Source organism: Rhipicephalus microplus, unplaced genomic scaffold (genome assembly GCF_043290135.1).
Source record: "Rhipicephalus microplus isolate Deutch F79 unplaced genomic scaffold, USDA_Rmic scaffold_12, whole genome shotgun sequence".
In the NCBI taxonomy this organism is placed as follows: Eukaryota; Metazoa; Arthropoda; class Arachnida; order Ixodida; family Ixodidae; genus Rhipicephalus; species Rhipicephalus microplus.
Window position 1 is genome coordinate 22661887 of NW_027464585.1, and position 27148 is coordinate 22689034.

At 44.1% G+C, this 27148-nt stretch overlaps 1 protein-coding gene across 1 annotated transcript in view; it reads left to right on the plus strand.

The window, feature by feature from the left end:
- Positions 1-27148, plus strand: part of LOC119166691 (dipeptidyl peptidase 1) — a 245086-nt gene that overhangs the window by 112588 nt on the left and 105350 nt on the right. The window contains exons 5-6 of the mRNA XM_037418012.2: positions 19529-19647; positions 23994-24125. Of these exons, the coding sequence (XP_037273909.2) occupies positions 19529-19647; positions 23994-24125 (251 nt within the window). The remainder of the gene's footprint in view (positions 1-19528; positions 19648-23993; positions 24126-27148) is intronic.

Sequence of the window (27148 nt, forward strand, 5' to 3'; positions counted from 1 at the left end):
AAGCGAAGCATATCCCCTTCTCCCCTTTTTCAGTACATGTTGCACATGTGGCTCTTTTTTGTTTTACGTTGATGTCTAAGTATTGCAGAGCATTTTCGGCGGGAACTTCTTACTTGAATTGCAAACCCCCGTACGCCTCCTCAAACATCTTCAGTACTGTTGTCGCACTGATTTTGTCTTATGACTGGTCTAGGCATACTAGGTAGTCTTCCACATATCTGAGGCACTTGACCCTGTTGAATCCTTTAAACTGATCGTGTAGTGCCCTGTCTTCTACCGCCTGGAAGAAGTCTGGGAATATGGGGTTCAAGCATGATCCTATGCATATGCCGTCGATTTGCTGGTCTACCTTGCTGTTGTATTTTACGGAAAACGAGCTCAGGTAGATTTCGAGAAGTTTCATAACGTTCGCTATACTTATCCCGCTCTGGTATTGAAATCTTGTGGTTCTGAATTTGCCGATGGGATCTTCAACAGCTTTTAGAGCCTCTTTTGTGGGATGTTATAGTAAAGATTCTTCAAATATACAGAAAAGAAATGAATGCACATCGCGTTGTCTTGAGAAATTCTACAACAATGTCCGAGTTTTTAGTGAAAAAAGGGTCGTCAACGGAGTTGTTTTCAGGAGCCTCTGCAAGAACCATGCCAACGTGCTCTGCCAGGTAGGGCGTCCTTTACAATGAGTCTAAACGGGTTTCCTTGTTTACGCGTCTTGACTGCGAAAAACGGCCTTAGGGTGTCTCTATCACTTTTTGTAAAGCTATTTGCTAGTTTTCCGAGTTCAAATTCAAGGCAGAGGCTTTCCGCTTCGAAGCGACGTTTTTTAAGTTTTTTTATGTTCATATTAAAGTCTTGCAAGAAATGTTTGTTTGCTTCTTTCGCTTTTTTCATTCTACATGGCGTTGCTCGTTATTTCTTCCGGTATACTTTGTGAAGACAGTTTAACGGCTTCATCTCTTCTGCTTTCGTTGTACGAGCCTCTTCTTTTTTGCTTTTCAGTCAGCAAGATAACCACGTATTCGAAAGTTAAATCGCAATTGCATAACTGACAATATGAGTTGCGCTGAGATGGCTCCATTATATAAACTTTTATGCTTTCGGGGCTCGCACATCAACCAGTCTGTGTGAACACCAGAATTCAGAATTTGGTTTGCAACTCTCCCACAACAATTGAAAGAACAATCTTCATGCCTCTACAGTACTTTTATCTGCCCACCGGAGCCCCCTGAGACCTTTGTGCATTACAAAACAAATGTTAGTAAGCTTATGGTGCGCAACTGCAACCATCACTCCGTATCGCTTCCCAGGTAACTTTCTTTCCGAGTGTAGGATAACTACTATATTTCTAATTTTTTCACGGCTAGAAGACGTCCATATACAGCCTTTTAAATGCGAATGCATTTCTTAGTCGGGCTATGACAAGCATACGGCGTTGTCCGCGGTGGTTTCCGCGCGCCGGGAGATGTTATTGCTCTCATTCCCTCTCGCATAGCAACAGCTGTGGGCGCGCACGCTTATCCTCGCCCCTAGCAACCGGAGAACGTAATACGTGGGAGTGTATGCAGTGCTTCGCCACTTCTCTCGCTATTCGCTCTCTCTCCTCTCTGCGCGCTACTTTCCCGTCCGCTCGTGCCTCACTCTCGACCGTTCGCTGGCTGGGCGCCTCTCAAGAACATCCGGAAATGGGTGCTCAAGAGGTCGCTGTGAAACGCCAACACCGAGCCGAGAACTCTGTTTTCTTCACTTCATTGCAATTTTTCACCGTGAGCGCTAGCTACTAGATCTGGAAACTCATACCGCGTTTTTTGCGACAGGAAAGCGCCACGTGCGTCCAACGGCACTATTAGCGGCACGGTGTAAAAAAAAAAGAAAACATTATTCATCTAACCCTGGGTGCGCATGTTTGAAACGCCGTTGTGGGCGAAACGCAATGCATTGGAATTTCCTAACGATTCCCTTGAAGAACACAAGAGAGTGGGATTGGGCGTGTTAGTATAACATCATAAAGGGTGCTTACCAGCGCAAACTACAGGGCAGGAGGGGACAGGAGAAGAGACGTCTCTTCTCCTGTCCCCTCCTGCCCTGTCGTTTGCGCTGGTAAGCACCCTTGAAGAAGTTGGGGCAGTTTTTTCTCTTGCAGTTCGAATGAGGTGATCACAAGCTGTGGCAATATGACATGCAGGATACCCCACCTCCTTGAGGCAATCAATTTGCAGCTAGAAACTACTGTTCATGTGATGGGCGCCAACGTTTTGCTTTTTTCTTCAGCGCCGAGCGTAAGCATGACATCAATATTCCTCATGAAAGGATATTCAATGCTCCGACGCGAAATTCAACATCTACCAGAAAAGATACTCCGCAGGAAAACCTAAAACTGCAAATGATCGGAGCAAGGTACCTCGCAAGTAAATTATAGTTCCATCCTTTCGTCTTCAAACAAGCTTCAATTGTGTTCGTTTATCTTTTTTACAGCGCATGAATTGTCAATAAAGACCTAGTAATGTTGTAACACTTCTCTGCGCTGTGTGGCTAACGACTCAATCAAGCCTTGACACTGTTAAATGTCATAGCGTCTGGTGAACATTTCATCGTTGATTAGTTATGAATCAAGTTCACAGTACTCATGATAGCATATTTTGAATGCACGTATCGATACGCCACAACTCGCATGCTGCTCAGCTGCACATTCGATGAACATCCATCCAGGTATACCTACACTCACTGCGTTATTTCTTTAGGATTTTATGCGTACAAGCGCAAGCAGGTGCGTTCATCTAGTGTTCAAGATTTATGAATAAAATTTAACAATGGGCGACACGTTCTTTTCGTTTTCTGCCCGCACGGCACCAACGAGCAGGGGGCGGTGGAACAGCCGGCTCACAAGACGTACACACTTTTCCCACAGCGCTCCGTGTGCCCGTGAGGCGTTCTTGGATTGCTTGAAAAAGTCGCCGTTTTTAAGTGTGAATACACTATATAAGCGACCCCAAACCATCCACCGCCATCGGCGGCGTCCGCAGTCTTCTCTCTATCTTTAAAAGAAAGAGGACTTGGCGGGCCGCTCTACCGAATAAGCCACGGACGCGACGCTGATATCGGTGTCAGTAACGTGCCTTATACCCCCTCCCCCTTCGCTCGCTCCTCCGCTCTCCTCGCTCGCTGCAGCTGCGCGCGCACCCCTCTCTTTCGCGCGCCCGCCTTCTCTCTCAGTCTCCCGTCGAGAGCGGGTCGTGAGGGGGAGTAAAGTTAAAATCCGTTGGCATTCGCCAGTGAGTTAACGTAAACTCCCCCGTGTGATCAAATTGCGATTCCCAGGAACCACTACGTCATAAAGGCACCATAGTGTTATTAATAAATATAATAGTGCGAATTAATAAATACCCCTCATAGCATCACCCCGTGTATTCGCACTTAACCATGTTCACCCTCGGGGAAATGCTTGGGAGTTTTGCTAGTTACAGTGGTTCATTTAGTATGAGAGCAATTCAGCGGCACTGCAAGGGACGCTTGACTGAACACAAGGATGCACCCAGGCATTGTTTCCCCAAGTTTTATGCGTAGAATAGCCAGCCTTGGCGAGTGCTGGTTGATATGAAGGCGTGTATGTACCTTTGTGTGGCGCTAAAAGCGAAAGCATGTGAAAATTGCTGTGCGATGCGAAACCTCTCAGCTATTGGCTTCGAACACAGTTTGAATCAGCACCATTTTTCGTAAATATTCATCTGTTTAGGTTTTTATTTTTAAATACTCTCAATGCCATATGCGGCGTGGCAGAGAGGAGAAAGGTTACAAGTCATAAATGACATTCTCAAAGTACACATGATCAGGGTTGCTGGCGATTGAGGCAGGAAGGTGGTTTCTTTCAGAGGAAGTCTTGGGCACATATGAGTGAAAGTACAAGCTTGTATGGCCGAATGGCACAATGAACATTAAAGATGTGTTTGATGCGAGAGGAAACAACAGAAGGTGGTGAGAACAACGTGCGTTTTATTTCAGAATTCACGAGAAAAATTCTGTATAAGAAATATAAGCGTGCCTGCTTCCGTCTGTTAGGAAGGGTAGGGAGGCCGGGTGAAGTTTTATTGGTGAGATACTAGCAGTGCGAGAGTAATTAGCGACAATAAAACGAGCTGAGCAATTCTGTATGGCTTCTAGTGCGCTAACATAGGTGCGAAAATGATGATTCCATATTGATAAAGCGTACTCGTGTTTAGCTCTAACTAGTGTTTTGTAAAGAAGAAATGTTAATGAAACAGGCGCTGTTATGTTTGAGGCAAGCGAAGAATGACAAGTCGGTAGATGGCGCCTGACGGAATGGGAGGATAAAGACCAGTGGCTGCCATACGTACTATGCCGTTCACCTCTGCACGCGCCTTTGTTGTCAAACCACGTGAGCTTTTGTTGACCGCACCTGTGCTGGTGAGTGACGCGCACGGCGGAACCGTTTTCACGGTGAGCCAGACTGAGAAACAAGTGGTCCCTCTCAACACACTGCTCTCGACAGAGATAACGTGGTGGTGTATACGTGTGGATAGATGGCAGCATCATGTGCACTAACTCCGAACAGCCGACCGACTGTCTAGCCAGGCTTGTTGTCGCACGAAAGTGTTATTAAGCTGTACGTAGACGAAATGACGGAGTTTTTGTTTTGCCGATTTTTAGGAGAATGAGGGTAGCGAAGTGTGTATACGCAGAGGTGGAGTGGAGACACGCCTCTGAGGAAAGGAGAGTTTTTTGCTACGTTGAAGATCAAGAAGGGGTTTGTCCCACGAGGTGGTCTCAAGTGAGGAGGGAGGTATTCAATGGAGAGAAAGGCAGAAAAGTGGAGCTTAGTGCTCGAGTATGAGATCGGGAATCGTGGAAAGAGGACGTGCTTGGCACTGACTCTGATCCAGGGTTCGATACTACATAGAGAAGGTAATGTCGATGTGTGCAGTATACAAAGGGCTCGGCAAGTAACGCCGACGTTATTACAGCCCAGAGCTTACTGTGTGGTTGGTTTAGTTGCCGCCCCGGCCTTTGTTTCTAAGTTTCAGTGTGTAAATAAAGTTAACTTTGCCAGGAAGTGAGCCGCCAGGCCTGCCAATTCTTCAACGTGCCGTCGTGGTCATCTGAACCATCTCTATTACGTCCGTCATCCCGATATGGTGGTTTTGGGACGTTAAACCTCACATATCAATCAATCAATCCGATCTTACCTGGCGCTAATGAAAACTTATGGCGCAAGGAGCCGAAAGTGCGGTTTGAATTTGAATCACAATTATTATGGCTATTCCATCTTGATCTGTTATCAATGTGAACAACTAGATATTTAAGGTAGAGACAGATGATAATTTAACATTAGTAATTGAATGAGCAGGGCTAGTGCTGTCGGTACTTTCTCGAGAAGCCCTCATTATTTTACACTTGTTAGTATTCAGTTTCATTCACCAGAGTAAACGCCAAGAGGCAATTCTGTCAAGTTCGGTGTTTCTTATAACGTAGTGTTCCTTAGGCGAGAGAATGACGACGATCGAGGGTAAATCAGAAAAAAATAATTTTTTGTAACGACACCTAGTAGAAATGCAGCAACTACAAATACTTGCAGTGCATTTATATACAAACAAAGGCTGGGGCGGCAACTAAACCGACCGTACAGTAAGCTGTGGGCTTTTTATGGGACATTTTTTGTTGTTTGTAAATGAAGTAAATATGTACTTGAGGGTTTTTTTTCCTGTAAGTAAATAAATTATCAAAATTTACATTCGGCTAGATGCTGCTTAACTAATGGGAACTCCTTAAGCATAGAAATAAGACTTTCACAAGATCGAGAGAGACAGGCTGGGTGGCACTTTCCTCTAGCTTTAGTGCAAGCTTCATAAGCAAATACATACAGCAAATATATGCGCACCGTCTTGTCTTCACTCCTTTCCACAGAATCGTCGATCCTTAAATATGACCGCATAGGCCTGTACAGTTGCTCTCATGCGCAACTAAATGTGTACTTTTCTTCTGGCTATTGCCATTTTAGAGCGTATTCCCGCAATGGTTACATTTAAGTCGTCCTGTCTCTCCCTCGTTCTTGTGACATTCTTGTTTTCGAACTCAAAGTATATAGTTAATAAAAATTTACATGAGTAACAATACATAGCAATATAGAAAGGTTATGAATGAAAAATGCAACAATTTTCATGCAGTTAGGCCTCTCAGAATGCGACGACGTAGTGCACAAGTCCAGTGCCAACGCTGCTGTCCACGTAAGCTCTTAAATAAACTCGACGGCTGGCGTCTTGTGCGTGGTTTTACCGGAATGACTGTAAACAATCGCGAACCTTCCAAAACGTTGTGGCACGGTGTGCGCCGAGCGTTGCAAACAAGTCTCTGCGGGTGGAATCTGAATGCATCAAAACAACACGCGTGGCAATACATTAAACAATTAGCGCAATGAGTGCATCAAAGAAAATTGAAACTTCGTTAGTAGTGGCACATCATCAATGGACGTCAAGATGGAATTTCTAGCTACATACTATTGAGCACTTTTGTCAATATTATGACTCACAGCGTAACTGCTAACATATGTAAAATACACAAAAAGGAGACGAAGGAACAACGTTATTATTCCCGCTTCATGAACTCGGGTCAGCTTTCATATTCCTGAACATCGCCATCGCTTGAGCGGAATATAGCGCCATTAAGCATACGTGCGTACTTTCCAGAATACAGTTATTGATGGTTGATATGTAGAGTGAAACCACCGTATGATTATACGATATGGGAAATCACTGTATGGTTATGAGAGAGGTCGTAGTGGAGGGCTTCAAAAATTTCGAACAGCTTGGGTTCTTTAACATGCACCCAAATATCAGAACACGGGCCTACAGCATTTTCGCCTCCATTCATTGCGCAACCGGTAAAAATGTTCATCGAAGTACGTGCCTTTCATCTTTTAAATGCGAAGCATTTCATAGGGAACTTCGGGGACTTCGAGCCTGCCTATCTATATCTATCTATCTATCTATCTATCTATCTATCTATCTATCTATCTATCTATCTATCTATCTATCTATCTATCTATCTATCTATCTATCTATCTATCTATCTATCTATATCAAGCCGCCTACGACATTTAGTTCTCCTGGCCGTTTCGATGATGATATCGACCCCAAAATTTATATGACGTATCATGACTGTATGACAAGCATAATTGACTAGTAATAACATGAAAATCATAAGTAGTCATGACTATTCATAAAGTTTTATGGTCTAGGACTGCTCTTGCGGTGGTTTCATTCGCATGACATATTAGGAAAGCTGTATAATCTTGTAATATATATGTATTCAACTGCACGGCAAACGTGAGTGACAGACTCTAACGTGGAAATTATGTCGTGAAAGAGATGTAAGTCATGACTACATGCCACACTTATGGCGTGCTCACGGCCTGTTCGCTAGCTTCACATATACAAAAGTTGGTGTTACGTGACGTGAATGAACGACGAAAGTAAATGACACGTCCAAATATGGTAATCCTCACATTCTTGTCATGTAAAGCATGACAATATAATGATTGATATGTGGGGTTTAACGTCCCAGAACCACCATATGATTATGAGAGACGCCGTAGTGGAGGGCTCCGAAAATTTTGACCACCTGGGGTTTTTTTTATGTTCACCCAAATCTGAGCAGACGTGCCCACAACATTTCCGCCTCCATCGGAAATGCAGCCGCCGCAGCCAGTATTCAATCCCGCGACATGCGGGTCAGCAGCCGAGTACCTTAGCCACTAGACCACCACAGCGGGGCAACATGGCAACAACCCACATTCATCAAGCGCTCGCTGCTGTTCCGCTAGCTTCACATATGCAAAATTTAGTATTACGTGACGCGAACGGCTGAGGAAGGTAAATGCCACATTCAAACATAATAATCAAGACATGCGCGTCATGTAAAACATGATCATCATACGCTCATAGTGCATTCGTGATCGTTTCGCTGGCTACACATAACCAAATTTGGTGTTACGTGACGTCCATCGATGAGAAAGTTATATGACTAGTGCAAACATGATAGTCATGACATGCGTGTCATGTAAGAACATGACAACAACCCACGCTCACGATGCGCTCACTGCTGTTTTTCTCATATACAAAATTTGGTATTACGTGACGTGAATGGACGACGAGGGTAAATGACACGTCTAAACATGATATTCATGAGATGCCTGTGGTGTACAAAGTCAAAACCCCACGTTTAAAAAGGTAGAACTTGAGAAGGCAGTAGTACGAGTGAGGGATTGGTCCACTTGGTTGATGTGCACAGTTCGTTTCGACGTTCTACCAGCGAGACTAATGTACGGCGGTTGATTAGGTGAACAATATTCAAACTTATGAAAAAGCGATAGGGATGATACACAGCGATGAGAAGCAAGGGTCGGTAGACCTTGATTTTTTGTTATTGTTATCTCCCGCATGCAAGTTACCAGAACACACTGTACACAAAACACATTGCTAAGTACTTAACTGAGAATAATGTGATCTCGTCCTACCAGCACGATTTTCGACCGGGTTACTCTACGACCACGCAACTCGTCAAATTTTCGCATGACTTCGCTTCGGTACTTAATATTCAAGGTCAGCTGGATGCTTAATTTATAGATCACGCCAAAGCTTCAGACTCGGTCTGTCACAGAAAACTTCTACTCAAACTTCGCGAAATAATAAATAACGATTCACTGATTTCTTGGATCGCTGACTCTTAATTAATAAATGGATCGCTGACTCTTTCTTAATAAAACAAAATATAATACCGTCAAGTCAACTCTGGTGTCCCCCAAGGCTCTGAAGTGGAGCCGCTCGTCATCTTTATTAATGACGCCGTGAAGGTCATTCAAAACACGCCAGTTAAACTTCGCGCCTATGCAGATGACTGCGTTCTACATTCTGTGATTTCCAAGAGTGCTGACCAGTTTCTATTAAATGAAGTATTTGATAGGTTCTGTACCTGGAGTACAGTACTATCCACTTACCTAACAAATACAGTCTCTATGACGTTTTTTTTTCAATGAGGTTGAGCCGTTATGCTTGCATTACGGTTACAGTGGAACTAGCATTACACACGTTAATAGGCTTAAATACCTTGCGGTGGCCTTCACACATAACTTGAAATGGCAAAAACATATAGACCACATTCACTCGAAAGCCCTTCGTAGATTATTCTACTTAAATCGTACTTTGAAGGTTGTCATTAAAGACTGCAAATTAACTGCATACAAAACCCTGGTCAGGCCAACGTAGTACGAAGCGGTTGTCTGGCCCTCATTTTTCATTTGTGACGTAGCCAAGTTGGAATCTTTGCAAAGAAAAGCCATAAGACTCATATTCAGCACATACAATCGCCGCTTCTCTCCTTCTTTGCTCACATACAATTCATCACTGGAAACACTAGCGCTCCCACGCATGTGCAAACAGTCTGTCACTTTACATAAAAGTGTACATGAGTCTTCGGTAACCATGGCTCCAGTTTCATTTGTGAAGCGTCCTTCTCGAGCTGCCCGAACCTGTCACCCCCTAAGTCTTGTCTCTTTCCACCCACGTTTAAAGAGTTTAAATACTCATTTTTCCCATCCACAGTCGAACTATGGAATGGTCTAGACGACGCACTTCGTCAGTTACCTCTTGCTCAACTTGCAGAAAAAATTCATCACACGTGCCTTCGGAGTCCTAAATGAGTAAACGTTTGCATATTTTTGTATATGTATGTCACCTAACGAGCGTTATTTGATGCAATGTTGATTTGCTATCTGCACATATGCATAACTTTATTTTTATAAGCTTGTTATTTCACGCAGTTCAGATTTCATTTTGTATGCTAATTTTTATGTTATGCCTAATTTCCAAGCAAATTTTGTGCCCACCCCTGCAATGTCTCGCAGTGAGATGGCAGTGTACATAAATAAACTCCTTCCGCAAGGACGACACTTTAGACAGCGTTGCTTAAATAGGTTGGTGGGGGCTCCACACTACGCTTGTGCATGCAAGTTCAGGGTGGATCATGGTTTGATAGACAATATTTCGGGCTTGTTTCATGTGGCATTTAAGAAAACTATGTGCCTTATTAAAAGAAAAAATGACGTTAGTAACGTGTGCATTCCAACATAAATTATTCGTTAGGGTATAGTGTACTAGAATATAGTTAGGGTAACAGCGAGGTATTTGTATGAGGGCGAAGCCTCTAATGATCAGTTGTAACAATACTGATTGTTGGCTGAATGCCATTAATGATATTGTTACGTTTAGTAATGTATTTATTACGCTGTGGCGTACTGGTAGGCTTCAAGTGGTCATGCACCGGAGGCCTATCTCGCTAGCCGAACGTCCTCTTCTCTAATCTGCCTGTTCCCCGCTACCCACCGGCTCATACCCAAATCACATATGCAGTAACATTTCCCTCCGCGCAGACGAAGCCCACCGGGCGAGTTGAAGAGTCTTTCTGGGAATATAGCACTTGAAACGTGCTATGTAAACTAGTTCAATCTTTGGAGATTGTCGGGCATTTGAATGAAGACGTGCTACGCAGTAAGTTACATCGCTCAAGTGATCTAGAACAGCATAAGGTCCCGCATAATGTGCCAGCAATTTTTCACACAACCCACGTTTCATATTTGGCGTCCACAGCAACACGTGGTCTCCGCGATTGTACGTCACGTGTCGACGTTGACGGTCAAAACGTGTCTTCGAGCGATCTTGCTAAGCGAGGGTGCGCAGGTAAGCAAGACGTCGGGCTTCTTCTGCATGGCAGACGATCTCGGATATACCGGAATCATGGTGGTCCATAAACGGGAAGACGGTATCTAGGGTATGACGAGGTGGCCGAGCATACAAAAGAAAAAACGGACTGTAGCTGGTAGTTTTATGCTGTGCGGTGTTAAATGCGTAAGCGATGAAAAGTAGCACGCCATCCCAGTTCTTGTGATCTGCTGTGACATTCATAGAAAACATGTTCGTGAGAGTCCTGTTCGTTCCGTCAGGCCGTTTGTTTGGGCATGATATAGCGTAGAGTGCCGAAAGCTTGAAGCTAGACGAAGCATCTCTTCCACAACGTCTGCAGGGAATCGTCGCCCACGATCACTGATAAAAATTTTATGAGGTCCATGTCGTGGAACCACAAAACGCAGCATGAATAAACCCACGTGAGCTGCAGTTACCGATGGTATAGCAGCTGTCTCGCAGCACAGTGTTAAGTGATCGGTATATACGACTATCCAGCAATTGCCATTAGAAGACCTCGGAAAGGGACCTAGAAGGTCAATTTCAACTTGCTCGAATGGAGTTCTAGGGGGTGGAATAGGATGCAGTTGCCCTGGAGGAGCACTGGTAAGGCTCTTGCGGCGTTGGCACTCGTTGCAACTAGAGACGTACTGTTCCGTCGTCTGGCGCAATTTCAGCATGTAAAATATTTCTTGAAGCCGGCAAAGAGTTTTCGCTGTGCCTAGATGGCCGGACGTTGGGTCATCATGCATAGCCTGCAAGACGGAACGCGAAGGCTCTTCGAACCCACGAGAAGATATCGTAAGCCAGTCGTAGCATAGCTCTTTTTGTACACAAGTGCGTCGCGCATGCAGAAGCGAGTCACCGATGGTCTTGACTCGGTAGGAAGGGGCTCCTGTACGGTGTGGTCCCTTTGCTGCTCAATCTAAAAGGCGTTCGTATCAGGAAATGACAGGTCCAATGGCGCGATATAGGTGTCGAAGTTGCCCAGGTCGCAGCCCGTCGATGGAAGCGGTAGTCGTGAAAGACAATCTGCATCAGCATGACAACGGCCGCTTTTATAGGAAACTGTAGAGTCGTATTTCTGCAGACGGAGTGCCCAGCGCGCTCGTCGACCAGATGGGTCACGCAGATTGACCAGCCAGCAGAGCGAATGATGATCTGTCATGATGGTAAAAGGGCGTCCGTACAGGTAGGACCGGAAGCGCTGCACTGCGAAGACTACGGAGAGGCATTCTTGTTCTGTGACGGTATAGTTACGCTCGGACTTGTTTAGAGAGCGACTTGCATACGCAATGACATGTTTTCTGGTATCCAAGCGTTGAACCAACACGGCGCCTACACCGACACCGCTAGCGTCTGTGTGAAGTTCTGTGGGAGCCAGAGGATCGAAGTGTCGAACAATCGGATGGGATTTTAAAAGGAACTTCAATTCAGAAAAAGCGGACGTACATTGCTGAGTCCAGTCAAATGGCGCGCCTTTCTGAAGCAGGCACGCGAGTGGGTGCGCGATATTGGCAAATCCAGGGATGAATCAACGGAAGTACGAGCAGAGGCCCAAAAAGGTGCGCAGTTCTTTCACTGAGTGAGGTTGCTTGAACGCCTCCACTGCAGCCGTTTTCGCGGGATCCAGCCGTGTGCCTTCTTTGTTCACCAAGTGTCCAAGGACGAGTGTTTGGCGCTCTCCGAAACGACATTTCTTTGAGTTGAGCACCAAGCGTGCTTTGCTTAGGCAGTTCAGCAGGAGGTCGAGGCGTATGTTGTGCTCACAGAAAGTGCGCCCAAAAATCACAACATCGTCTAGATAACACATGCATACTTCCCACTTTAAACCACGCAGAATGTTGTCCATGAAGCGCTCGAAAGTTGCAGGCGCATTGGATAGTCCGAATGGCATCACATTGAATTCAAAAAGTCCATCTGGTGTAACAAATGCCGTTTTATTTTTATCTTCCTCGTGCATTGTAATCTGCCAATACCCTGACCTCAAATCAACAGACGAAAAGTAGGAGGCTGATGAAAGACAGTCTATAGCATCGTCAATACGTGGTAGTGGGTACACGTCCTTCTTTGTGATGGCGTTGAGACGGCGGTAGTCAACGCGAAATCACCATGTTCCATCTTTCTTCTTGACCAATATTACGGGAGCGGCCCACGGACTGCATGATTTCTGAATCACATTCTTCTTTAGCATCTCGCCAACCTGTTCATTTATCACTGCGCGTTCCGAAGGCGATACCCGGTATGGCTTTTGTCGACGAAGTCTATGGTATGCCGTATCAATGCTTTACACGAGAAGCAGCGAATGACAGTAGAGCCTGTACTTGTGCGAAATCGAAAAGACCAGCATGTTTGCGCAAAATACTCGCCAGGTCATTACGCTCATTGGTGCTAAAAGCACAGTCATGTCCCCTCTTTCGCATGTAGTAAGATTCCACTATCTACGTGTTAGCTGATCCTTGTGCCGAAATAATACTTCTGTTTCACAGGGTAACATCCGCAGTTTTTACAGTGATCTGCAAGATGAGTGTTCCCTCATGCCTTAACACATGCATGGTGTCCTCTAAGGTGGCCGTTCATGCATCTTCCTGCATTACTGCCCTATGTAAACTTTTCCACAAGGAAAAGGTGTCATATATACCACTTCTTTTACGAACTCCACGAACATTTTCTTGTGTTTTACGGAGCAAGAATTTAATGGCTATTTAACGCGTGGACACAAACGTGCCAGTCCGAAAGAGGGGACATGACTTTGTTAGCCAAGCTCCGATCGTGCTGCATAATAAAAAGTGTGCGTATCTCCACACGTAGTGCTTGCAAAATATAATAAACGACGAATAACAAGGACCATTTTGTAATCCGGATACGAGTGATTGTTTGTTGCACCATATTATGTTGCACAAACGCGAAAAATTATGTAACTGCTTTAAATACTTTTTTTCTGACTAATAAAACTTCAGTAGTGAGAGCAAGTGCTGTCCTTGTCAGCCCTTTTTGTCCATCTATTTTTTGATCCACTTCAACAAAATAATCAAATATGAACGTAATCCAACTGACTCAACTTGCCATCTTCAAGCAAACTTGAGGAACGTGGCATAGTTCTGTGAGAGTGTCCGGCTAAAACGAAGGCACAGTGATAAAAGCGCTAACCCCTATTTACAGGCGCGAACTCTTTTTTTTATGCAAAGCCACCAAATGCTGACTCACGCATTCGTCCCGAGATTACTTTGTATGATATGCCTCAGTGATTTCGCGTGTTAATTTTTTCATATGGCATTCCAGCACACTCGCAGCCTGGAATCGAGGCCGGCACCCGCAACTTTGACAGTGCATTACAAGGCTGGCACTTATCCCTTTGCATAAATTTCTCCCAGCATTTTATTTATGCAACGTCCAGTTTGACCTAAATATATATATATATATATATATATATATATATATATATATATATATATATATATATATATATATATATATATAAATAACTGCGTCCGCACAATAAAGCAAGCATGTATACCACACCCACGGCGTATTCTATAAATTTATTAACGTGCTACACGACACACGCCCAACTTTTCATTCCAATAATGCGTTCATCTGTCAACCTGGAAATCTGGCCTACTTAGCCCATGGCTGATAATACGACTCCACATTATATCTCGAGCCAACGTTTTTCAAGCCATGAGATATAATGCGGAAGTATGAAATGACAGCCAGTCTTTTTTTTCTCGTTCATTCTTCCTTGCTTCTATTCCTTTTGTTTGATTTTCTGCAGGATTTTTTCGCACTCTGAAAATACTACAAACTTCGGAAATCTTGCTGAACGAAGTCTGCTTACTTGCGTTTTTACGCTGTCAGTGATCTTATGGAGGCATGAATTACATAAGCTAGCAGTGATAGCCAACGAAGCAATCGCTCTTTCCACCAGTTTTGTGTGGCTGGAAGCATAGTTTAAAAAGAAATTATCCCTTCGTGGTTGGCATTCCCAGCAAACGTGATTTTAAAATATTGTGATATTGATATCCAACAACCGCAACTATCCCCGTTGCGGAACATCGTAGGTGAAATCTGCTCCCCCCCCCCTTCCCCATGTGTTTTAAAAGCATTTGAAACAAGATCAGCCAGGTTTTTGTCTAATTTTTACGGAAGGCTGCAGAAAAATTTGTCATGCACATATCTGAAGGGGACTTTTACCAGACCTTCGAGTTTTTTTTTTCAAGTATAGTTTCGACCCTGGCAAGATAAAATTCCCTCAGAACCGGGACTACTTTTGAACTTATGCACACTCCTTTGCGTTGTCTATAGAAAGACCCGCCCGGTGACACAAAAGTGGAATTCAAGTAGAAAAACAAAAGTTTCATTAAACAACTAACATTGATGCCACCTTCATTGATGACCACTTCTTCACCGTTATCCTTAGTTATACATTTTCTAACATATGCCACAAGGTGCTCTCAGGAATGGAGTAATACAAATCAACGACGTCGATGCTTAAAACAGGACACCCGATAGGATTACGATCCTTGAGGTATCTGACTTTCTCTTGTGAATTACGCACGCGGCAGAGGTCTTCGATTACTAGACTAGATAAATGTTTCTGCAGGCAACCTCCCGAAAGCCTTTGCCAGGTTTCCCTTTCAGAGAATATTGCACGCAGTGGTTGTTCCGTCTCATGGCTCTTTATAGTGAAAAATATTGACAATTCTTGTGAAGTTGCTTTCTGTACGCTAAGTGTTAAACCTAGCTAATTTACAGCCTGAAGACGAGCTGTGCCATCTTTCTTATTTTTGAACTTCTTGCAGAAACTTGTACTAAGTGTTTTTCTACAGCCTGTGAGGCTGTTTTTGCAGAAAAACTTCATTGGGTAGGATCACAAAAACATTTTCTTTATCGGCTTGAAGTAGACGCAGATTATTCGTGGATAAGAACCTAGAGAGTGGTTTTAGACACTTTCATACTTTCCGTCTCTTTATTTCACAGAATAAAACGAAAACATTACATTCTGGATGGCCTCCTGGGCTAAAAGCTGTAATGAAACACCTTGACTGAGGCCCAAAAGACCAGTTACATGGCAACAAGTGACAGCTGAAAATTTTTGCACGAAGAGTGTAAAAGTCATGATTACACATGGTAGAAAAGATATTTACAAAAAGAAAGCACATAACAATATTTGTACAAAGGTAACAGAAATTTATTGTGAATGAACACATTTCCAATAACAAACAAACAATAACAGAAGACTCAAGTTTATTTAAAGAAAAGAAATGTAATACTGAAAGTACAAGAAAAAAATACGGCAATAATACACCTGTAATTTTGGCAGTAAGCTACACGAAACAATAATATCCACACAATATAAGAAAAAAAGCATGGTAGCTAACCATACATAAAGATATACAGTACAATGTAGCACAGCATGAATAAATAATTGAAATGTATGAATACACCAGTAATTAAAAAATATTTCACGTAATGTCTTTAGTACCGGTTTATGTAAATTTTTATGCTTCTTAAGAATACATGGCAGGTTATATTTCAACGACTGAAGTTTATACTTGGTGCGAAAGCGTGGTATAAGCCAGCCTCCAGCATTCCGCGTATTGATAGCGTGACTGTTACGTTGAGGTGCAGCCATGAACTCCATAAATTGTTTAAATGAAGAAGAACGTATGTAAAATGCTCGCAGGATGCGGAACTCGTACATATATTGGATTTGAATTATACTGTACTTGCGAAAACATGTTGATGATTACCCAATATTGACCAACAGCCACCTCTGACGAAAGCGTCGACGCATTCTGAGAAGCACCGACAACCTTACGCACCCTACGCTTTTCTTCCGGGACTTTCGCACTTGCGCTGCAAGCCTTATTATCAATATTTTCATGGAGTTGTACCAACTAGCCTGAATAGCTCTTTTTCTTTATAGGTGGTAAAAAAATAATGCATCAAAATAATGCATCACGCTATATCACCTACTTCACAGTATTAAACGTCACAATACTTAATTCTACAACTCGAATCTGTGAGCGATATTTAATCGCATTATTCAAAGAAAAAAACTAATTCATGAAGATTTTGTCCGAAAATGCTTTGTAGTGTTGAATTCGAAATTTCCACAAGTTTGACCATCTCGTATAGCCTCCGGTAAATCGGTCCAGTCTTTTATGCTTTTAGGGAATAAGAAGTGTGCGTATATGTTCACACGAGATATGGGAATAAAGAAGATTCTACGGTGGTCACTTCGTAGGTTTCCGACGTGCCATGTAATGAGATACTGTGCTACATCATAAAAAGTAGACTTTTAGTCTGGCTATGCGACGACATGTCAAAAGGGTGGGTAAGTTTAGTTCTTGCCGCATTCCTGTTACAAAATAGGTTTGGGAATACCTAAAAAAATTATTCTGACCGCTCTTCTTTGCACTCGCTCAATTTCATGGATTAATCTTTTCTGCTAATGGCCCCATGTGTTGCTTCCATAGTCCATAGTCCAGTGTAGGCCTCCTCACTATTTTTATATACGCTGTTAGCGTTATCGTTGCTGGAGTGAGTTTTAATTTACGACGTAAGAACTACACTTTCTTTTAAGCACTAGAACAAATATTATTGATATGTTGAGTTGATTTGAGGTCTTAAGGTATGGATTGATTGATATGTTTAGTTTAAGGTCCCAAAATAATCATGTCTTAATGAGAGACGCCGTAGTGGATGGCTCCAGAAATTTCAACCATCTGGGGTTTTTTTAACCTGCACCCAAATCTCAGCACAAGGGCCTACAGCATTTTCGCCTCCAGCGAAAACGCAGCCGCCACAGCCGGGATTCAATCCCGTGACCTGCGAGTCAGCAGCCGCGTACCTAAGCCACTATACCACTGCGGCGTGGCGAGTTCTTCAGGTATTGTCTCCCCTAACTACATTCATTTGGTAATGGTAGCTAGTGCATTGGTACATAGTTGATTATCAATATTTGCAGGATGAGCTTAACTTTTGTTTGTGATGCATAAAACAACAGTTGCCCTTATTTAGCTGCCTTTTTTATAGTCGCACACCATTTTAACGACGATAGTCTTTCTTGGGGACCTTCGACGCAAAAATTTTGTCTGTCAATCTGTACATTTGTCTGTTTGTCCACTCTTAACGGCATCGGGTACTTGAAACGGCTGACCCCATCCGCAGCGCCCACCGATTTTGCTCAAGACTGAGCATTCATGCTTGTGCAATTGTCAATTAAAAAGCAATTATTGCGCATATCTGGGGCACAATAACAGCTCGTATGTATTCTGCATGCGCGTCTTTTACTAGAAAACGCCTACACAAGTAATTCTAAGGACCGCAGCGCTTATCCCGTCTCCTCTGACCATGCAATGCTTGCACGGAACGAGAAGGGTTTCCAACGCTTTGCTAAGACGAGGCGGTGGTGACACCTACCCGTCACCTTGCGTTCTACACCTTATCACCTCTGAGATGGACGCGCACACCCGTCTCAGAGCCACGCGCTTTCTTTTTTAAGAAAACTGCCAGATGGCGCTCATGTCTCACGTGTGAAGTAATTTGATGTGTTCGTTCGCCTCCGCTGCACGCTCGAGGTACTCTGACGCAGTGCCTCTAGAATACCAATTACCAATTTTCTTGCGCAGAACGTCAAATCAATGTCTTGTTCACTCTCTCCAAACGCAAGACTATCGTCTTTCGACGACATTTGGAGAAACATGCAGATACGGGGCCCAATTTATCGATAGGTGCCCACTCACCACTGCGAATATTTCAAAGCGAAATTTGTTATAAGGTCACACCAAGGCCGGCGTGTACCGTAGTTGTCCGCCGCCATAGCCGGTATCCGTAACCAATATCGCGCGAAATAAAAAACTAAGAAAATAAAAACACCGAGGAAACCTATTTGAACCGGTCTCCTGCGCGCTAGCCCAGTATTAAACCAGAGAGACACACTGATTCTAGAAACTCCGTCGCGAACTGGCCTTCAGCAGGCTGGATGTCGGGAAGGAATTGTGTTAGCATGAGTAATAAAGTGCTTAAGAGTGGCAAAGGAGAAAAGGCGTCACACTCTGGGCGCATGCGTGCATCAAAATCACTAAACGCTGGTCACGCTCGCGTGTCACATCTCCCAAACTAGCTGCAGCTTCTTGACACGCCAGTGCGACCTGTGATTTCCGATTTTGATGAACGAATTCACAGATAGGTGTGATATGGTGGCTTGTTCTTTCGAAGAAGCAGTTGTAGTTTAGCGCCCGACCTTTCTGCTCCCTCTATACTTCTTTTCTCTGATCTGTGTTTTCTAAGTTTTCGCTACTGCCTAGCCCATTTAGCACTACTTTTATGAAGACACGTTTCACTTGTTGTATGGTTACCTAATACGGAGGGATCAGTCATGTTTCTTTTTTCTTAGAATGCGCGGTTCTTCAGTGTCATAGCGCGTGCATGAATGGACAAGTCGCAGCCTCCCTCGGCGGCCACAGTAACGACCGAGAGGGCGATGCTCATATCAGCCAGTGTCTTACCCTCGGCCTGTGACACAGTGGTTTTGGGCCTGTAGCTTCATTTGTCTAAAGCAGAAGAAATGATTTTCAACTGATTTTTAAAGTTTATTCTAAATTCATGGCATCGTGTGCTTCGCTGTAATATTTGGCTCGCCTATTCTCGGGAGGTTAGACTACAGATCGGCAGTGCTTTCTAGCGAAGCTGAAAAAAACGTTGTGGAGCACCATTATTAACGCCTGATAATATAATTTCTCGTAGGACTTAATAATATGTGGGCTTGGTTTCAGAAATCCGCCGCCAGCAGCTGTCACCGAGGAGCAGCGGAAGCTCGCCAGTACGCTTCCGGAAGAATTCGACTGGAGGAATGTGAGCGGTGTGAACTACGTCTCACCCGTCCGAAACCAGGGTACGTATACTCTTCATACAATAAAGGATACGGAGCATTATTTTTCCGGCCGACATTTTCTCAAAAATCAGAGCTTGTGTGATGAAGTCACTTAACACAACCTCGCTTTCTGGCCGGGAACTAGAAAAAACATAAATTTAACGCGTTTTTCGCAAACTACCATGTCTAGCGGGTGCACCGTGAACTATAGAAGGTGTTCCCGAAAACGGGCACGCCAACCATGCCAACCGGTGTGCATTATGCTCACACCACACAACCAGTGCGAATTGCGCCGTCAACGAACAATGTTCCGGGGTGTGACAAGTGTCAGTGCCTTGGTACAAGAGAGTGCAGTGTGAATGTGAAATATGCTTAGAAAGAACCTTGATCTGACATGCCGCATTTGTTTGCCACACCCACGTGGTACTGGGAGACCGTTCGCAGGCCTCCTGTACCGTCGAGCGCTCGGAGCTTTTGAGGGTGGTCTGCCGTCCTGTTTTGTGCTGAACATTGTGCTGCGTAACGCTGGGAACTCCGAGAGCATGTTAATGAGTGTGCAATAACTTGCCTTACATCTAGGGCATCGTGGGTTTATGCCTCAGCAAAAAAACTGAACGTGTTACGAGTCGTGCGGAAATGTACCTGAAGCACCTGGAGAGCTGACGACTGCTGTCTAGTGAGCTTAGAATGCGGCAGGGCATACATTCGTCTTGAGAGTTTGTAGTGAAAGGTAACATTGTTGAAAGTTCCAGGTGGATTTGTGACGCTCTTCACGAACCCACCTCCAGATTCATCCGGACCACCGTGGCTTGTGATTTATGCGCACGGTTATTGGCAAGTTCATTGAAGTTAGAAACGTTTATGTGGGTCGGGAACCAGGTGTTAACGCTTACTACACCATTTGACCCGAAAATATCTCTCTGGAGATCACTCCCGGGGCAAAGGCATTGATGTTAGCCCGGGAGCCACTAAGTATATTAGCACGCGAAGGGTCGTTCATAGTTAGAGCCATTGCTACATCCTCTTCTACGGAGGCAGATACCTTCTCAACAGAAGTCGAGTTGATGGCTTGACACCTGGACGATCAACTACCACGGCAGAAAATGTGTCAACGACACCATCCAAAAACCACCTTTTCATGAGATTTACCTACAAAATGTAGCAGACCCGTCGCCCGTGCCTTTTGCCGGCTAAGACTTATTACGGATGAACATTAGGAAGAAAGGGCGCTGCCTCGTGCGCCCCCTTTATTTCTTGTGATAAAATTTTCTGTTCTGCACCACCCGAATGACTGTACCCCTACGACAGGGGAAGACGCTACTCACCTTTCGGGAAGGAAAGTAGCGTGACTGTGACTCAATCACGTCCCAGAGGCTGCATGCCTTGGCCCATGAGCGTCTCCGTGGTGGTGCTCATGGGAAGTTCTAGCGCCCTTTTAATATTTTTCCACATTAAAGTATCGCGTTTACCTTCCTAGCATTTAAACCAATTTATTGATAATGGCTCGTAATTAACGTGGATCATGATAAACGCATGGTACATCAGAAAAAGAATGCTCTCCCTGAGCCTGCCCTCACAGTTTGAGATTCGTAATATCAGTCCAAGCACATTCTTTGTCTAGGAGGTGACATGTGGGCTTCTGCCATTGAATTTAAGAAGGAAGCCTATCACCCTAATACAATTGACTCTTGGAATTCATTGACTGCCCGTACGCTGTTGTTAGCGCAGTCTGTACCTGATCAAGCGGGGATAGGGGCCTCCTCCCAAGGCAAACCAGCCCTGTAAAGAAGCAACTCCGATTTTGAAAGAGGGGACGAATCATCGAACCCTCCAGAAAACTTTCTGTGAGTGATTGCCGACAGCAGCGCTTCCTGCACCTCGGCATCCACACCTCTCATGCAGCAGACAGTAACGTCGTCGTAGCTGGTATTGATTACCGTGAAAAGGCATGCATGTTTTGTGCCCATGTTTTGTGCGTCAGAATAATAAAATAATATTTGTTTTCAACCACAAGCCGTTTTTGAAAAGAGAGTCAGCCCACACGAAGGAGATATGTATATTTATTTTAGTTTATGTGATTTCATTTCACGTTTTTGCGCCTGTGAGAACACCGCACCCTATACGTACACCTCATTCAAAATGACGCCCTTGTTGTCATGTCATCCTCTAGCTTTTCACTGCTATGTTGAACAAGAGAGGCAAAATTTTTGCTCGCTGCGTAATGCCCCTCGCTCCCAGGGTAAGGCTTCCGACGTTTATTCCCCAATCTTTATGGTTGCTTTGCTAAGGAAAGCTTGGACGTAAACGTGAAACTCTTGTTGCAACCACATGTTCTCGACCACATCCAGGTCTAACCAATGTGAAATTATATCGAATTCTCGGGTCGCTCAGTCAATATCCCGAGTCGCTCAGTCAATCAGGGGCATCATATTTTTGCTGTATAGGCCCCGCTGGAGGTCTACAATGTTGTGTGGAAAGGGGCCCTTATCCTCGGTATACCGGGAAATCTTGTTGTGTACCGCATGCTCCATCACCTTCCTCCCGCAAGATGTGAGTGAGATGGGACGTAGGTTGCCTTTATCGAGTGCCTAGCCCGGCTTGTGAATGAGTACCACTGAGGTGGTCTTCTACGGCCTCCAGCTGGCGGCCTTCTGCCCATAGATTGATTTCCTCGGTGAACTTAGCGACGGACTTATCATCGAGATCATAGTAGCCCCTTTGCAATTCCGTCAGTACTTGGTGCTGAGCGACAGTGTAGCCTATGAAGCAGCCTTTTGTTCTTAAGCTTAATTTAGGGAGAGTTGATATCTTCCAGCGGCACTCTCTAGTAGTCTGGATAGCTCCAGTCACCGGAGGGGCTAATCAGAAGGTAGTGCTGCGTTAATTCCTTAAGTACTGCCTTGTCATCTACCCAACTATTCCTCTCTGCTTGAACTAATCGGTCAATTGCAAACCTTTTACTTGTGGAGTTTGTCTCATCGAGAACTACCTTCAATAAGTTCCATTGGTCTCTAGTGCACCCCTGCCCATCTACTTTTCAGCAAACACCATTCCAATGCTGCCAAGACAGCTCATGACTACATTTGTCAATTCTTTTATTGAATTGTAGAGTGTAAAGCAGAAGTGAAGTGAGTGAAGCATCAGGACACAAAAACGTGCACCCCCCAATCTCTTAAGAAGGCGCCACAATGTCTGCATCGTAAGTTCACTCAGTTTTACCTGTCCCTCCATTGTTTAAGGAGAAGAATCAAGCAAGTTTTGAACGATAATATCATTTTGGTGTTACATTCCGAGAATTTCCCATCCTTACTCCCTAGAAAGCCATGGACTAAACGCACATCGCCACCTCATTTTCTTTCTTCCTCCGTTGTGAAGCGTGTTTGCTCTTGAACTCGGCCTACAGGAGCGGGGAGGCTGCGAAGAACTTGCGCCTCTTTCTAATAGAGAGACCTGTGCACCCTTTATGTTACTTCTGTGTTCTCTGAATTTCGGTTGTAACTCATTTAGTTTTAACGCAATTGCAGTTTACACCAACACTTTTGTATTAAAAACAATAGACATTCTGAGAATAAAGAAAGTGACGTTGTCGATACCTTGTGCCCACAACTATTTTCACGAAACTTTATGCTTCTGCTTGGTTGTATTTGAAACCAAGTTCCAGGGCCACTTATTTGAGCACAAACGCTATGCTGTATTCAATGTTTATCTCTCCACAGATTTTCAAGGAAAACTTTTCTTTCACCTGTGCTTGCAGAAATGTACCTGATCTCTAACCGTACCTTAGTATCAGCTCCCTCGCTGACAACTTTTCTTGGCAATGTAGAGAAGGCTGCGAATTCAAACACTATGCATGCTACTGCAGAAAAATATAGTACCACAATTGTGCCCATGTTTTGTGCGTCAGAATAATAAAAAAATATTTGTTTTCAACCACATGCCGTTTTTGAAAAGAGAGTCAGCCCACACGAAGGAGATATGTATATTTATTTTAGTTTATGTGATTTCATTTCACGTTTTTGCGCCTGTGAGAACACCGCACCCTATACGTACACCTCATTCAAAATGACGCCCTTGTTATCATGTCATCCTCTAGCTTTTCCGAAGAATTGCCGAAGGCATGAATGTCACTCGCAAATGGCTGTCTTACGATATGAAGCAAATGGTAGCCAATGGTCCTATGCGAGCATGGTGACTCGAAAAATGAAACAGCCGCCCCCGGAGATACGGAAAGTTCAAGCTGACCCAGACTACTTTGCGGACATCTGCAGTATGTCCGTCCCCGTAGCCTTTTTTTCATTACCAAGAAACGTTGTGCGCACATATAGTTGTTTATATCTATAGCGTTGTTTCTGCGTACATCACTGCAGATTCTTGTGGTAGCTGCTACGCCTTCTCGTCCATGGCCCTGCTGGAGTCCAGGCTGCGCATCGCCACCAACAACAGAGTGAAGCGTGTATTCTCGCCCCAAGACATCGTATCCTGCTCGCCTTACTCGCAAGGTTTGCAATGTATACATTCCAACGTAACAGTTTTACAAAGATTGGAGAACGTGACCTTAAGATTTGCCTTCAAAAGGTGAACGCGATAGAGACATGCTGTCTATAATGCGTACCTAAAACACTTATATGAATGAAATAAGCTCCCCAGCCATTTTTATTTCATAGATTCTAGCGTTCAAATTGCGAATCGCTCAAACACCAGCACTAAATTGTGATACGACGCCGATTACGCCGCAAGTATTTTGTCCACACGCCGAAAGAAATCAACGTGGAGGGCACAAGCCGAACGCCGCTTGGTGAAAGCCTGCTTGCATGAATGCTACATGATTAGCAAGAAGGAACCTGACTTATGCCATGGTCCTTTAATACTTTTTTTCCTGGTCATGAAACTCCCGCGAAAGTTTCATATGGGGACAAAAGTGGCCACGAGATGTGCCACAAGCAGGAGGGCATCGATCGGCCACGTTTGGCAGGGCTGTAGCGCGTTCGCGCAAGCATTTTCCACCAAATACACTTCAGATATTTTCATTCTCCGTGTTCTCGCTAACAGATCATAGCAGCAATTATTATTGAGAAAGTGGCTCATGATGCGCCTTGTCAAATTGCCCAAGTCCTTGATTGCTGGCAATGCTTTAACTGAGTCCGTCTGTCAAGGGACGTGCATTCATAGCGTTCCTGAATTTCTCAATTCCTGCATAGTCGTTTTTGGGTTCAAACTGAACACTGTGACTGTTTCTAGATGACTGAAAGGTTAACATAGTTTGCGGGACGTCCTCGTCTCTTGTGTTATTTTGTGGGAACTTTCGTCCTGAAAAGTTTATAACAGATCACCAACTAGCCCAATCCCGCACTTTGCGCTAGAGATTGCGGAGCAGATGTGCTCTTGCTGCACGTAACGTTCAATTTCGAAATAATTGCCACTTTCTTTATTAGGAAATGACCAAGCAGCCAACAGAAGTGCGCATGCCAGTAAAAAAATCTGTATATCAGGGTCACTTGGCATTACTAGCCTTCAAGTACGTCTTGAAGGATATCGTTAGGTAAAGCCACAAAATTAAAAGCTCAGAATTAGACACCACAAGGCGGAGAGGGATGCTCAATTTGTGTTGTTTACTTTTTTTATTTGGTGTCATACTTTGCGCGCTTGATTTTAAAGAATAACACATTTGAAGAAACTGTTGTTAGCTTCTATATATATGCGCTACGTGCTATATCGAAATGAAAGCTTTTGATTTTACGCCGGAAGATTTGATAACCCAGCCGAATTTTGATAAACACGGCATTTTTTAATCCATTTTCGTGTACTCTCCCAATGACCACGACTTCTAAGTCCGCGTTCTAATTAGCCACCTTCAACCCAGTTGTTCAGTTTAAACGAATCAGTTGTACATGAGACTACATTACTCTTCTTTAATATTTCTAGAGATTTTCTTTATCCGCTAAAAAATTTCTTTCAATATGACCTCAGCTTTTCATGTGCGAGACCTTTCTGCCTAACGGAAAAAAATCTGTGCAACACTCACCTAGCAGGGGGTAACATTTTGAATTTGGCAACTACGCTACACCTTGCAAGCAAATCTAAACAAACCTGTCGGCATATCATTTTGCTGAAATTACTGATTAGTGGCACGTGCCGATAATTCCAAACTGCCATGAGCACTGGCACATAGATTATTCAAATCTGCATTCCATAAACAGCGGTTGAAAGTTGGCAGATGAATTGAACGACACAACAAAAATCACAGAAAAAATTAGTGCCCCTGGTTTCTTTCCTCTTTTGACCGGGCAGAATAAACGACGTCCCCCAGCACGAAATAGTTTCTTTTGCTCACGCGTAAAAAATGCAGACGGCCCCTAGTAAAAAAATGCACAATATCTGTCGTAGTGCTCACGAAATGTTCTCCACAGCCAACACTGGCTTAAAAAGTGCGGTCATCCAGCAGGACGTTCTCAACAATGTTCATGTTGTATTGAATCTGAATAATGGACGCTCTGGTGTGACTGAAGAAGAGGATGACGACCGGTGGCAGTAGTAGTAGCACGCGCATATATATATATATATATATATATATATATATATATATATATATATATATATATATATATATATATTGTTTAAAACTCATCATTACCTCTGTCAAAATCGCATCTGATAGCCTACATCAATTCCTTATCAGATATACTCCTTTTTCGATTTTGGCTTTTCTTTCTATATAATTTTTGTCCAGCCCAAAATTACTTTGTGTTTGAAAAACCATAAGTCTTTTACTTAACATCCTGCCGCCCGGTTCTTGGCCGATCCCCTTTTGTGGGTGGCGCGCCGGAGTAACAAGGATCATCAGCAGCAGCAGCACGCACACGCCGCTCGCCAGTAGCCAGGCCTGCCTCATAAAGCATTTTTCGCCACGCTGCGTCTGAACCTTTCTCGACGTACAACACCTCTAATTTTAAGTGGTGGAGGAGCCGGGGTTGCCATCAACCTGGAACTTCGCAATCGGACGCTACCCTCACCGTTCACCATAATTACCCCCGGTCCTTCTCAAGCTCTCCCACCAACGACAGTCTTCTGTACTGGCGTGCCTCAGCAACGCGACCCACCAATTTTTCGCGGCAACGACGAACAAGACATCGAGAACTGCCTCGTCAAGTACGAAATCGCAAGCGCTTCCAACAAATGGAACGCCTGCGACCAGCTCACGAACGTGTGCTTTTACCTCGATGATGTGGCCAGCCTCTGCTTCAAGAACCACGAAAGCGAAATCACCAAATGGTCTGCCTTCAAGACCATCATCGCCGTGGTCTTCGGTCGTCCTGCCATGCACCGGCTTCGCGCGGAACATCGTCTGCATAGTCGACTCCAGTGCAGGGACGATACCTTTACAAGTTACATCGAAGATGTCTTGTCTCTTTGTAAGCGCGTTGATGCATCTCTAACCGAACACGACAAAATCAAGCACATCATCAAGGGAGCTGACGACGATACCTTCCAGATGCTTCTCGTTAGGAATCCACAGACTGTCACC